The sequence below is a fragment of the Pygoscelis adeliae genome, unplaced genomic scaffold (genome assembly GCF_000699105.1).
Source record: "Pygoscelis adeliae isolate BGI_AS28 unplaced genomic scaffold, ASM69910v1 Scaffold786, whole genome shotgun sequence".
Lineage (NCBI taxonomy): Eukaryota > Metazoa > Chordata > Aves > Sphenisciformes > Spheniscidae > Pygoscelis > Pygoscelis adeliae.
In genome coordinates this window covers 224,462-238,998 of record NW_008824912.1, presented here as the reverse complement: position 1 = coordinate 238,998, position 14,537 = coordinate 224,462, and the positions used below count along the sequence as shown (strand labels likewise).

At 40.4% G+C, this 14,537-nt stretch overlaps 1 protein-coding gene across 2 annotated transcripts in view; it reads right to left on the bottom strand.

Moving 5' to 3' along the window:
* The window catches only part of ZBTB46 (zinc finger and BTB domain containing 46), a 55,256-nt gene that overhangs the window by 11,017 nt on the left and 29,702 nt on the right, over positions 1-14,537 (bottom strand). Inside the window, exons 5-8 of one of the 2 annotated variants that reach the window (XM_009324961.1) lie at positions 9,513-9,794; positions 3,411-3,583; positions 1,935-1,986; positions 1,532-1,843 (exon numbers count right to left, since the gene is read on the bottom strand). In XM_009324961.1, the coding sequence (XP_009323236.1) occupies positions 1,532-1,843; positions 1,935-1,986; positions 3,411-3,583; positions 9,513-9,794 (819 nt within the window). The remainder of the gene's footprint in view (positions 1-1,531; positions 1,844-1,934; positions 1,987-3,410; positions 3,584-9,512; positions 9,795-14,537) is intronic. The other variant, XM_009324962.1, reaches the window with a different exon arrangement.

Sequence of the window (14,537 nt, the reverse complement as noted above, 5' to 3'; positions counted from 1 at the left end):
CTTGGAGAGCAAGGGCAGCGGGAACCAGATGATCTCTCTCACCTAGCTTTCCACAGGGAACAGCTTTGCAAGAAACTCTCCACTGGAGACCCCCAGGCTGCTCAACTCCACTTTGTGCACGACCAAATATTTCTCATTGTTGTCTCCCTGAGATGCAACAACATTACGAGAAAGAACTTTTCTGAAGGACCCTAAAGATCATTTGTAGAAGTTGCTTTCGTCTCCTCAGCTCGCTCTCTCGCACACTAAGGAGAGCAACCCTACAACGCTAAAGCTCAAGCTGCTGACAAGCCGTGTTGTACACAGCGCAGCTGGAAAGCACTACACTTAATTACGCTACTTTCGTTTAACAGTTACTATAATCTGGTTTTGCATGTAAATATATAGCAAGAGACATAAATATTTAATCTTTTAAAAAAATAAATGAATTTCATATAATAATATAGGAATTACAGTAAGACTTCTCCCTCCAGTAACAACCATTACTGATTTTGTATGTGCACCCTAGCTTACAATTAGATCTTCTATGTAAACCCTCCTCTCCTCTACATTCAGTTTGGCTAACTTAATTACATAAAACAAACGAGTCTGAAAATTTACAGAATCCCTGAAAGCCACAGCCATACTCTAGTATATTTTAAAGAGAGTCCTAAAAATACCCAGACATAGTATTGATAAAATATACAAGCCTTGCAACAACTTTCAAGCCCAAATAATATACCCTGTTGCACATATGAACAAGCAGCATGTTTTTCTCCTTCAAATGACACAGAAAACCAGACTTATAAACAGCTTACAGGACTGAGCAACCCAGTGCCTTCACAGCTCCTAATCTCAAGCTGAAAAACCCTGAAATGCCCGAACTGTCTAGTGGACAGAGCGCTAGACCAGAACTCAGAAGACTGAATTCTACTATTAATTCTATCGCTAACACACTCAACAAGCTGAGGTATGTTATTTTCCCAGGGAATACAAGGAAAACATCACCATTTCTTTTATAAAGCACTTTGAGATCTACTAAAAAAAAGGTTTAAGGTAGTATAAGCCCACAGTATGATCACATCAATAAGATAGCCAAAGTGCCCATTCTGTGGACTGACAAAAGTTGCCCTTGCACAAAAATTGCACCGTGGCTGCAGTTACACAGTATCTGGAACCAGCACATCATCAACCTGGTCAGCTTTGGGGAGTTACTCTATCGTATTAACACCTGTGGTACGTTTGTTTGCAGCACGAGAACAATTTGCTTTTCCTGGTTTAAAAGAAGTGTCTCATATACGCAACAGTAGCTACGCGTCCTCAGGATCCTTGTTTTGTCCTACACTGTCCAAAAGCTCAAACCCGCCCAGCTGGGCAGAGCCCAGGTAACACGCTTTCCCGTGGTTAGTGAGGTTCTTCTGTGTACCGAAGCCCTTGCCACAGAAGAGACACACAAAAGTACGCTCGTTCGAGTGCACAGACATAAGGTGCCGGTTTAAGTCTGTCTTGTCTCGAAACAGCTTGGCACAGTTAGGACACTGCATCTTCTTACAGTTGAAGTGGATGGTCTTTTCATGCCGATCCATGTTTGATTTCAGAGTGAAGCTCGCGGGGCATTTGGAGCACTGGAAGCGGGCGAGCTGGCCAGGAGGCACGCTGTCAGCAAGGCTGGGCCGGGAGCAGTCAACCAAGTCGAACGGGAGAAGCATGGAGAAAGCATGCTCGTGGATGTGTTCCTTCAGCTCTTCAGCACACTGGAAAACCCTCCTGCAGAAACCACAGGTCAGCCTCTTGGCTAGGGCTGAATCCAGGAACAGGCCATCAGTGGTTATGTCCATGTCTTCGGATCTCGAGAAACTCGTATCTAAAATAGAAATACGCATACACAAGTACAAATCACTGTCTTCTGGTATAAAATAATGACAGTTTAAAAAAATATTTTTCTCTCTACTTACCCGAATCAGAGTTATCAAACTGCCAAAGTGCTAAAAATCCATCATAAGTGGCCTGCAAATGAAAAGCATACTTAAGTTAAGGCAAGCATTTACAAGAACACATCTTTGTAGCTAGTGCTCAGACCCCCATCTTACCATTGCCTTTACCCCTTCTTTAACGGAGGCTCATCGTTTGACTCGGCAACCCTATTTGCCTTTACAAAGCTTTCGCATCAAAGCAGCTAAGTTACCTGGGCCGTATTTTGCAAGATTTGGTGTTTAAGGACAGTAATCAACATGCCTATTTAGGTCCTGGGTAACTACTCAAGTTTTCAGCCTTGCTAAGCATCTTTAGCTCCCACTCAGGCCAAGAGGAAAGAAACACTGGATAGAAAATGTCTAGCAGATACAACAGAACTGGAAAATTCTCCCTTAGCCTTACATAGCTACTTTTTCTTTCCACACAGAAAAGCCCACAGAAAACAAACACCTTCTGGGTAGTTCCCTTTATGCAATGGTCTCTGGCATCGCTGATCCAAATTATAAATAAAAGCTGATTTTTTTTTCATAAAGCATTTGCAATATGCCAGCGTGCGGCAGATGGCAACCCTCTATGAGGCAGAGGCATGATGCAGCCTGGGCAGGTCTGCCGGAGACCGGGCAAGCAGCTACCAGCCGTTCTTAGCAGCTCACTTTCCTCTAAGGTGACTGCAAAGGAAAAAAAAAATCTGTGTTTCCACTCATTTGTTTAATGGAACTAAAGGCTCATTCAAGAATACTAAGAATAAGAAATGCCACAGAAAGCTATGGATTTTATGTCAAATTCCTGACTCCCGTAATACAGAAAGCCAGCCTGCTTCTATCTGAATTTAGACAGTTACAAGAAACCCAAATGCAAAACACCAGAAGTGGGCAATGGATAGCTGGGGTCTCGGCTATCTTTATGCCGTAATTATATTCTTGTATGCAGTGTTTTGCAAACAAAGGGATTTACAATAAAGAAGACATGTATCCTTTAAAAAAAAAATAAAATAAAATTTTCTGAACACAAGTTCTGTTGAGGTAAGGCAGAAAGGATAAAATTAGGACAGCACCAGCCCTGACCTCAGACTTCTAGTTTTAAAATAACCTATATTAAATGGATAGCTGGGGTCTCGGCTATCTTTATGCCGTAATTATATTCTTGTATGCAGTGTTTTGCAAACAAAGGGATTTACAATAAAGAAGACATGTATCCTTTAAAAAAAAAATAAAATAAAATACAGTTTTCTGAACACAAGTTCTGTTGAGGTAAGGCAGAAAGGATAAAATTAGGACAGCACCAGCCCTGACCTCAGACTTCTAGTTTTAAAATAACCTATATTAAAAAAAAAAAAAAAATGAACAGATCAAAGTATAAGGTATTACGGTCTTTCAAAGTACTCCTAACTGGGGAGAATTTGATCAAACAGATACCTTTGCATTTAAATTTCTTTGCATTTTTCCCCACGATCTTACCTGGGTTGAGGAAGGCACCTCTCCTTTTATCATGGTTTCTGGTGACATTTCACCAGAAGAGCAGATCTCGGGGGGGCTCTGAGTGGCAAGGTGTGAAGAAGGCAGCGGGGGAGATGGTGCTTCCACTTTGCCATCACATTCGCCCCTTGAACGATTCAAGTTGGTGCCAGGCCCTGGGGAACACAGGAAACGAATCTCACCCACATGAACTAGCACCAGCTGGTGGTTTTAAAAAAGGCCTTGCAAAGGCAGCGCACCAGCACTCGCAGCTGATCTTCTGTCAGTGGGAGGGAATGCAGCAGGACAGTGATGCCAGGCTTGTTTGTTTGTTTGTTTTAAAACCAGCCTCCCCACCCAAAATGCCTCGTCTGTGCGTGATGTATGCGGTGGAGTTATATCGCATGGCACGGTTGCTAAAGAGTCTGTCGGGAGAAAGAAGCACAGTGCAGCACAAACATCCAGAGCAATCGCATTTCTGAAAGACACCTCTTGGAGAAGCACCATTTCAAACACACACGTTTCAATCTTTAAGTAACATACACACCAACTTTATTCTGCTACTAACTTTCTCGAAAATGTACGTCAAAGCTTCAGATCTCAAGATTTGACCGTGGTGTTTTATTTAATATAGTACTGTCAGTCCTTGATCTCAAAGTGCTTTACAAAAGATCGGAAAAAATATTCCTTTCATTCTATAGCTAGCAAGCATGGAAGTTCAGATATTTGTACAAAACTATTCAGTTACACCTGACAGTCGTTACATTCTAAAAATCTGCTGTAGTTAAAAAGGAAAACATTATTTGTCCAGCCGAAGCAGAATCGTAGCCTCTTGCCTACGCTGTAGCAACAACCAAATGGTAAACAATATTCCAGAAACTGCACTGATAATCAGTGACAAATCTACGTACAAATAAAGACTGTGTAATCAAGATCGGCATACATTACAAGTTGTTAAATGAACTTTAACAGACACTTTGACTGAATATTGGAATGACATATTGAGCAGGTCATTATTTTTGAAAAGCAAGCAGGTGAAATCAGAAGCAAATATGGCATAAAAGTAAACAAATTCATATTTAAAGCACTCAATGCCCTAAAGGCTTTTTTATTTCTAACACAAAAGAGTCTGATTGAAACCTTTACACGTATAAAACCCACACTCTTTAATGCAGCTACAAATAACAAGTCAAAGTTTATACTATGTCTGAATACAATACACTGTGATCTGGGTCACAACAAAGCATTCGAGTGAAACCGCACAAAGGTTTCTAAACGCGAACAATCCCAAACCTAACTTTTTATCAGCTATCAAAGGAAATTCTGCTCTTGTGCCACAAGCTGGATGTTTGATTTACCTTCCTCCTCTTTGATCGCAGATTGAAATCTTTCACAACTTAGTTAACTCTATTCAAGTGTGATAACAATACGTCAAGTTTTCATTTTGGTGGTGCTCATCTACTGCTGTTATAATTTAGAGGCAGGACAACAAAATGCTAAAACCCTGTAAATTCAAGATAGGAAAAAATGGGGGGGAAAGTGAATTCATCAGTATTTCCCGTTAGAAACTGTTACCAGGAATCCAGCTCTCCAGGTCCACAGCGGAATTCCTGCCTAGACATCCACACGTTCCTTTTTTTCCCCCTCAACATCCCAAACTGATTCAAACTGCCCTGTTTACGTTGAAGCTATGCACTGGGACCATGGACAACTGAGAGGCGTCTCTGGGTTGCGTTTCCTTAAACAAATGGTATTTTAGCATACAGTAAAGATAAGCCAGTGGGGTCTGGCTTGATTAATGCTTTATTAGCACCTTTACAGAACTACAGAGGTTCCCAAGAAGCTATGCACTTCTTAAAGCAAAAGTTAAGGCTAATGAATGAGCAACGAAATAGAGTCAGGAGAAACAAACTCAATCATCCAACATGAGCCACAAAGATGTACAATGCAACAAAGTACAAAGATTATTTTTAAAACAATAATATTTATTTGCTTTCAACAACTGCAAGTAACACCAGAAAAGAGACCCCCATAAATGACCCATGCTTTGTACACGAGAACGCAAACAGCACCTGAATTTACATTTTGTCCCATTCTGACTAGTACTGTGAGAAACCTTTTTCCCCTCCTAAATTTGTATTGAAATGAATTTTAATGAAAAGTATTTTAATTTCTACATCAGAAATCAAAAGCGCTTTCCTTCAGTCAGCTTCGCGTACGGAAGATGATGCACTGGTGTAGCATTATTTATATGACTATAGTATTCTCTGACAGCTGGACAGTAAACTATTGTGGAAAACAGAAAGGCAGAGGTTATTATATCTCATTTAAAATTGCATCCATTCTCCCCTAAATCTTGGTTAACCACGTACAAAAATTCCGCGCCAAACTGAATACCTTTAACTCCCTCTTGGGAAAGTTGACCACTGTGTAAAATGTATTCCTTTAACATCCAGTGCGAGTATAAATTATTGGCTCCAATGAACCACTGACTAAAAATAACGTATTAGCTGGTTTGCCCAAAAGAAAAGGGCTCTGTGTACCATGTAATCACTTGGACAGCAAGCTTCATAGGAATTGCTTCTATAAACAGTTTCAGTTGCAACAGGGTAAACAGGAAAAGCCAAACTTAGACATATAAAAAAATATGCAATGTACTATTCTGAAAGTGTGGAAGAGTCGCCCTTTAAGGTAGTCAATCGCCCCAAAATCTGAAAGTTTTCTGACTTTTTTTTTTTTAAATGAGAAAACAAAGATTTAAACTAACCAACTCATTTTCTAATGAATATTAAAATTCTCATTCTCTTGATTATACTTGGCAAAACCATCTAAAAACATTCAACTAAAGCCTTTGAGACTTTTGTAGATGTGGTGTAACCGCACGGAACAATGCTACCAAAGTTCAGTATCATAAATTAAATAAACCACACATTTTTAAACCAAGGAGCTCAGCGGAACAGCACTGCTGAAGTTGGAAATCAGCAAAGAATAACCTGCTTTTACAGACAAACCATGAAAACACGTAAGAGAGAAGGAAAACTGAACCTCTTATATTGTCTTATCTGAAAGACATCCCCAACAACGATGTGGGTTCAGTAACTAATGGCACCCAAGACGACCCCAGTGTTACCCATGAATAACTGACACACTGTTTTCTGCAAAACCTGCATATTCTTTAGGTTTCTGACGAGCATATGAACAACGTCAGTCTTGATCATACACCATGAACGCCATAAATTCTCAGAGCCCTTCAGCTGCAGGTTATCTGGCAACTGTGTTACCCGAGTGGCAAGATATTTAGATTTTCCCTTCTGATTTTAAATCAGTTTGAACTGGTTAGCTATAGAAATGCTGTACTTAGGTTTGGCTACATCACAGTGAGACAACACCCTCCCCACATCCCGGGCTTCATTTTCCATCAGCCGAACGTTAAGTAATTTCACACTTCATAGGATCATTACAACATACAACGAATTAGGAAAAAAGAACTTGGGGTAAAATGGAAACCTTGGGGTGTCCTCTATTAACTTTTACAACAGTATGAACTATGCGGAAGAAAAATGAAAACTTGCAATGTATGCGGTAACTTGGAGAGTAATATCCCCTTTAGAAACGGCTCATCAGAATTTTAAACGTGTATAATATACTCTTTGGATCTGTCCACCTCCATTAAGTCGTCTCCTCCAGAAAAGAAAAATAAACATTAACACCGCTCCTTGAGTCAGTTACTTACTGTAGCGCTTCATAAGAGAGTACGAAGACAACCCAGTGATAGCAGTTAAGATTAAAAACACACTCCACATTTTTTAAACTCCAGAGAGATTGATCACTTAAAATTCTTGAAATTAGTGCGTTTCCTTTTCAAATCAGACAGATTAAAAAAAACTGTGCTGGTTTTGGTTTTTAAAAAAAAAGAAAAGCCTTTTTCACTGTGCTCCTGCCTACTCCCCCGCCTTTTTTTTTTTTTTTTTAATATAACCCAGGACTTAAAATGACTCAACATCCTCAAATTGTGTTTGAAGAAAAATGTGAAAAACACCTACAAAGCTAGCACCAACCTAGACTGTGCTTTTAGATCTCCACAATCTTCTTACCACTTGCTTTACTGTTGTTTTATACACTGAAAATTCTCATTAAACTTGACGTCCTATTGTATTCAGTAATGACCACTTAAAAGAAAGCAAGTCTCATATCAGAACATCTTTTTCAAGTGATTAAAATAAATCAATACCTGTGAATCTGAAGAAGATGAAAGAAAAATACGTCCCTTAACTCCCTGCCTCTGTAAAAATCCTCTTACCAGGCCACGGCCACATCCACCACAGACCAAGCGAGCAGTCTTCCTTTTGTCTCACGCAATTCACTTTGCTTCCACAGAAATGAGATAATTGAAGCTTGGCTGAATGAAATTCAAGTAATAGTGAGAGGACTGGAAAACAGGGACCTCAAATAGAGGCTGGAAGACCCTCCTGAGTCATCGCACCCCTCAATGAGCTATCATTTACCCCCTTTTCTAAATCTATCAAGCTTTATTTTAAGCCCAGTTGGTCTTCTGCCTACACCATGCCTGTTCCTGAACTCCGCTTCTCAGCTGGTTAGGCAACCTCTAATTTCTAGCCCAAATTTATGACTGCCTTATACTCATTTGTCTTTATGCCAAGTGGTCCTTCAGCTTTCAAGTAAAATCTAAAACCCTCCAAACCAAGCGAAGGGTGACGGATAAAGGGCTGTCCCGTCATTATTCCCGTTTATCGTGACAGAAGATGGAACCGCCGATTTCACCTGTCACGAGTCACAGATCCGAACACGCGGTGCATAAATCGCCCTCGCAGCCGTGCACCGATCTACGCTCCCACCCGTCCCGGTGCCAGCTGAGGGCACTCTTCTCACTGCACGCAAGCCCGGCGATTAAACTGCTGCACAGGATCTTTGCTATTTCATTGCGACGACGGGATTTTCAACCCAGGAGCCTAGTTCGAACCATCTAAATCTGATTCAATTGGAGATCATTCAGTAAGCGAACTACTGTGGAAGTAACAAGAACATTGCATTAGCAATCCTCCCCCAAACATTAAAGCTGCAGAATAAGGTACAAAAACATTTTTCTCCTCTAAATTTAGGAAGATTTTTTTAAAAATAATTCTACTGTTCAGACATGAGAAGCAAAAAGAGATACTAAGACCGACATTATGTTGTGTGGTTTTTTCCCCTTTATCGTACAACCCAAGTGACCATTAAAAGTTACCTATTTTTTTTTTTTGCCATCAAGGAAACTAAAAATAAATACCTTAAGTGAACTTTTCTTTCTATTTAATTGGTCAATTTCCTCAGTATAGATTAAAGTAAACCTTTTCTGCTGGAAACTAACACGTAGTACTCAAAGCCACCACTTGCTCTATTTTAGGTCACAAATACTATCTCCATCTTCTGAGAGTGTTATTAAAATACAGCATTGATAATTTCTCTTCCTTTGTGCACTGGAGAATCAAACTATTTTACGACTGCAATGAAGAAAATATGAAAGTATGCTGAAAAATAAGCTGTCCACACATAATGGTACATATCAGCCATCTCCAACAGATCATCAGTAGAAAAACATTCGTTTCCATGAGCAAGTAACAAAACAATCAATAGCTGCTCATTACTTAGAGGGAGGTCTAAAAGTAAACAGCAAGAAGTAAAGATCACGTGATCTACAAAAATCATAGCTGTTTCTACAGACACAGGAGCAACAGTCAAGGCTCCTTTCAACATCAGGCAGTTTTGGATTCAAAACCTTTGCTGCTACTTCTTTTACCATAAGGACTCAAATACTTCGTATTTTGTTTGTAAGTACCATTTCGCAAACAAGTAAAAGAAATCTGAAGACAAGCACTACATACACATACACTAAATACTTCCTTCCACGGCTTCAGCAGTTGACATTAAAGTTGGATCGATACCAGACACAGGCTTCCAAATTTTATGGAAAGTGGGATTAAGCAGGACTTAAAACTGGATATAAACATACCAGTAGTAATAAACAAGACAGTGACCTGTATTTTCGTCTCACTAAAGATTTCACTTAATGCATCAGTAAATAAAAATATAAAAACACAAACTTACGAGAGAGAGAGTGCGTGCCTTTGGGTAAGTACTCAAACAGCAGAGAACTATCCTCTCCCAGCATGTCGGCTTTCAGAGACAGCAAACTGTTCTTACTCATGAGAGCCGCGCGCAGGTTGGCGACGGTGGCAGCCTGGAGCGCATCCTCCTTCTCCGGAGTCAGGGGCTGAGAGATGTAGCTGGCTTCCCCAGCGATGAGGGCTTCGTCGACGTTCGCGTAGGGGTCCGATCGCTCCACTCTGCTGTCAGAGCTGCTGGGCTCTGTTACTGTCACATCAGCACCTGCGTGACGAAAGATGCCGTCAGAGATGCAAACAAATTCCTGAGAGGAGGCACACTGACCACGCGTGCCCGTCTAACCGTGGGTCCAAATAACTGAGAACTGGGAACTTATCACCACCTATTTTGGCCTTAGTGTCACTTTTCACCTGAGAGTGTTGTTTCTTGCCCCCCCCCCCTTTTCCAAAAGTCTGAAGTTGAACTTGGCCGTTCAGAGGCTTGATAGAAAGCACACCCACCCCACAGCTGGGGGTTTCTGTTCTTCCAGCCTGCGCCCACCTGCGCCTCTGCCCCATCAACGGGTCTTAACTTCAGTACCACGTGCTAAGAAGGCAGGGCAGAGGGGGAGAGATGTGTACAACCTCCCCCACAACCAACAACTGGCTAAAACTTTATTTATTTATTTATTTTAAACGAAGATTTCCGGATAGTCTGCTAGTACTGAAATGACGTTCGAATGTTTAAGTTCTGTTTTTTCCATAATTTTACTCCAATAGTCCAAATTTTCATTCTTTCATCTCTTCCCCATGATGAAGGTTTTGAAAAATCCAGTACTAAAGAGCCAGTAATAGCGGACTGCTAATTAGTATAAATCCCCTGGGGTCACTTATCTGAAAAATACACAGTAACCAGTGGTTCCCAGCATATATCCCAGGGTAGGTTTTATACAGAAGCGATACAGTTAAAAACAAGAAACAAAGACACAGATCAGCCACTTTACAACAGGTAGCTGCAAAGAAGCTGTATAAAAACGTAACAGACTATTAACAAAACATCAATTAGTGAACCCAAACAAAAATGGAAAAGCTATGATAAGGTTAATTCCTCCCTGCAAAAACACCATTTATTTTTGTATTTTTGGGGAGGTCTAGTTAAAGATTCTCTTGTTTGAGCTTTGACTCTCTTATAGTCTTTATAGTCTTATTATAGTCTAAATAATTTAGGTATTGTTACATAAAGGAAAGTGACTCTCATACTCCTCTCTATCCTTCACATGAAACAAACAAACAAATCTACAAAAAGGGCTGTTACCCCATTTATAAACTGTGTAAACCAAACTGCAATTACCTACTCAACATAGCTGACGTGCTCAAAACCCAGCCGAGTACCTGGCAAACAGGGCTAAAGCTTCCCAATAAACGGATGCCTTTGCAGCATTTGTACTGTCAAGACGTAGAGGGAAAAAATCCAGATCCAAATAGAAGGCATTGATAATGAGTGATCAGATAGACAAAGAAGCTGTTTTGCAGATCCTGAACATTTTATTGCCTCCTAGTTCAAAACACGTTTAAATCTACTTAATGCAAGAGGCAACTATTCCAGTTCAAAACAGTGGTCAAAATTAACACTTGGCTCCTTTCACGAATTCATCTTGCGCTTCTCAGGGCAAGGAATTCAGGTGTTGTCCGCATACACCACAGCAACAAACTTATTCCCGTACAGAAGGTTTCACAGCAGCAGAGCTTACAAGAAGGGAAGAGGAAGAGTGGAGCACACCAGCACTCGGTTGTAGCGTTCAACCAACTTCAAACCAGGGCAAGACATCAATCTGCACAGCCTTATTAAAAAATGCTAACGAGGACACTGGTACAGTGCCTACCTCCTGTAACCTGGAAAACGGCTAAAGGAAAATCATTATTTTTGTCTCCATTTTACAGGTGGTAACTGCCAGAGAAAGACGCGGTGACTTGCTCAAGGTGTCCAGCCCGTGAGGCCAGGATCAGACAGTGAATTTCCCAGTCCCAGCCCGGGCACATCAGGTTCCTCAACACGTTCAGATTTACTTTACTAAGCTGTACCGTACTGCCAGTACCTCTTGCTGTTAACTTTTTCCACTTCCTTTAAAAAACAAAGAGCCTCAAAGCAAACAATAAGGAAAAAACAATCATCAGCAGAGCACTCCTACACCCCGGAGATGTAAGGAATACCCAAGGCTGGGGGCTACAAACACAGTAGCAGCAACTACGTGAACTATCAGAGATGCTCTCTCTTTAAATCAAACCATTTCCCCTCCTCCATCTGTGTTTTGCTTGTATCATCTCTTATTATCAGTTTTATTAAATCTTAGCCAAGCAGAAAAATTCAACTGCTTTGAATTTTTACATATTTTGTCATCCCTCTGTTACTGAGCGAGCCGTTAACAGGTCTATACATTTTTCTAGACAATAATGAAGTTCATTTTAAAAACAAACATTTCTGCGTAAAGGGAAATTACAAGAGCGTAAAAAACAGCAGCTGTTACAAAAGGTGGCAAAGAAAGTAAATTCTAGCCCATTAAACTGGTAATGCAATAGACAGCTTTATCAAATCAAAGCGATGATAATCCTGCTATTCCTCTGCTCCTCACCACCTACATAGCAAATCACAGCAAATAACTTGGGCCAGAAAGGGTGTTTGTCAACAAAATGGTGTTGCCAAATTACTGGGCAGGCAGTAAATCACCTTGCGTTTTCTCCCCTCCTTTTTCGTAGCCAATTACAGATGCTGATTGACAGTTGCCAGAATCTGTTGCTGCCTGCTGCACATAAACACTAATTGCTAAAACACATGCAGATTAATTGTAACCACAACAAGACGTTAAATGTTCCTCAAAAGCCAAGATTAGAGACAGACAGCGAAACAGAGGCTTTAGAGCTCCCAGTATTTATAGCTGATGTAACCTAATCAAATACACATTAAGGCAAAATAAATATCCACTTAGTCTCATAAGTACTAAAATACTCTCAGTACACCAAAACCCAAAAATGCATGAAGTTCCTCTTCACGGTGCCTCCAAAACCACTTCTCTCTTTTCTTTAGAATACAGCTTCTTTTAACAAGGTTTAGCCAGAGAATTATATGAATCAAAAGTATCCGTCACTGCCCAGTAATCTAAACTGTTTACTACGGTGCTTCAACAGTATGTAAACCAAGCTTTAGTAAATGAGCTTCTATTTTGCAATTTTTCAAGGCAACGGGTCACGTGGCAGCCCAAGAGCTCCATCCAACTCCTCCACATCTCATTTTTCCCACCGCCGAGACAGTCCCTGCGACTGCACGGATTCCAGGCACTGCTCGCAGGAAATCCCGATCGGGGCAGTGAGCTAAACATGGGATTAATGCTGCTCTGAAAAACTGAGCTCATTAGTCTCTTTAACAAATGATTATTTTGCAGTTATTCTACTACACCAGCCCACTTTCCAAAACACAGAAGCTTTAGAAAAGCTTTAGTAGTTTGTTGACTTGAAGGTTTTTTTGTAATTATTTTTATTTTCAAATAAAACACGGGGAATACTTTTACAGTTTTGGCAACGGTAGTTCCATGCATCCCTGAAAGTCCGAAAGCAACACTTAACTGGTGAGGTCCTTATTTACACATGAAAGCCTAGAGTAAAAGGAATATATGAAGCCCAATTACAAGCACCTTCTCACAGACGTCACACATCCCAGCTGAGCACGGCACGACAAAACGCACTTCGTTCCCAACCACACCGACCAGGCAGGCTTTAACAGATCTATAAACAGGAATAACGCTCACGCCAGTATAACACGAGCAGTACAACATCCCAAGCGCACGCAGGGTGGCTGTGGCGCAGAAATTTACACTTGGGCAAACCAAAACTGAGCTGTATGCTTGCTCTGCAAGGGGGGTACAGGCACAGGAAACTCGCTTGCTTTGCTACGCTATGCAAAGCCCAAATCCAGATCAGAAATCCCATTTATCAGCAGGCATACCACTGCTACCAGAAGAAAAGCAAAAGACAAAACAAAGAAAAAAAGATTTTACTGGAAACTCTATAAACTGAGCTCTTGTCATAAACCCAGGTATGAGAAAACCAAAGCAAAAGGCAGGGACCTGTCAACCACAGTGTATCAGCATCAAGGTCATCACTGGTGAGAAATTCAGCATTACATATATTTTTAGTTCCCCCCCTTTTTTCTTTTAAATGAAGTTGTACTAGTCAAAAAAAAAAAAAAAAAAAAAAAAAAAAAAAATCAAGAAGTACTACAGACATCTGCCAGCCCCTTGGGAAGGGCTATGGCAGAAATAAAGGTGATGCAACTCACTAGAAGTATCCAAATGAAATGTTAATGTGATAAATTATTTTCCAAGATCTAGGAGAAAATCGACAGTAAAAAGCATTAAACCTTGTCAAACAACTGAAAAAATATACATGCCATCTCAGAAAGACCGTGGAAAAGCTCCTCCATTTTAAAGAATCCATTTGGGTACCTTAATTAATTACTTCAATACACAAAAACTTTTTCTTGTTTTTCTTCTCCCTCCCTTCAGTCACTTTTCCTTGTTACAGCTTAAACTCAGCTGTTACCAAACTACCTCCTCAGTGTCTGCTTCTCTCACACCATTTATTTCTAGTTTGTGTTTTTACCTTCTCAGGAAACCCCGAGTCGTGTTTTCTGTTGTTTCCCAGACTCCCAATGCTATTATTCTCTTTTATAAATTTTTTTTAAATAATTTTTTCCTCTTTCAACTTTTATTCCTGCTCTCTCATGTACATAGTCGAGCATCTAGAAATCTGTAGCTGGAGGACTAAACCCATGAGAAAAGAGAAAGGCATGAATAAAAGCCATACAAGATTACATCTGCTGCTGGAAAATTCAAAGCAGAAACAAACTCTTCCCCAAGAACCAAAGGCAACGTTTTGTCAGGTTGCTATTCCTCAATACTGCTCTTTTCATTACGGTCTCAAGGTAAGAGCAGATCCAAGAAGTCTGTCATCTTCTCTTCAAAGTCCCTTTCTGTTT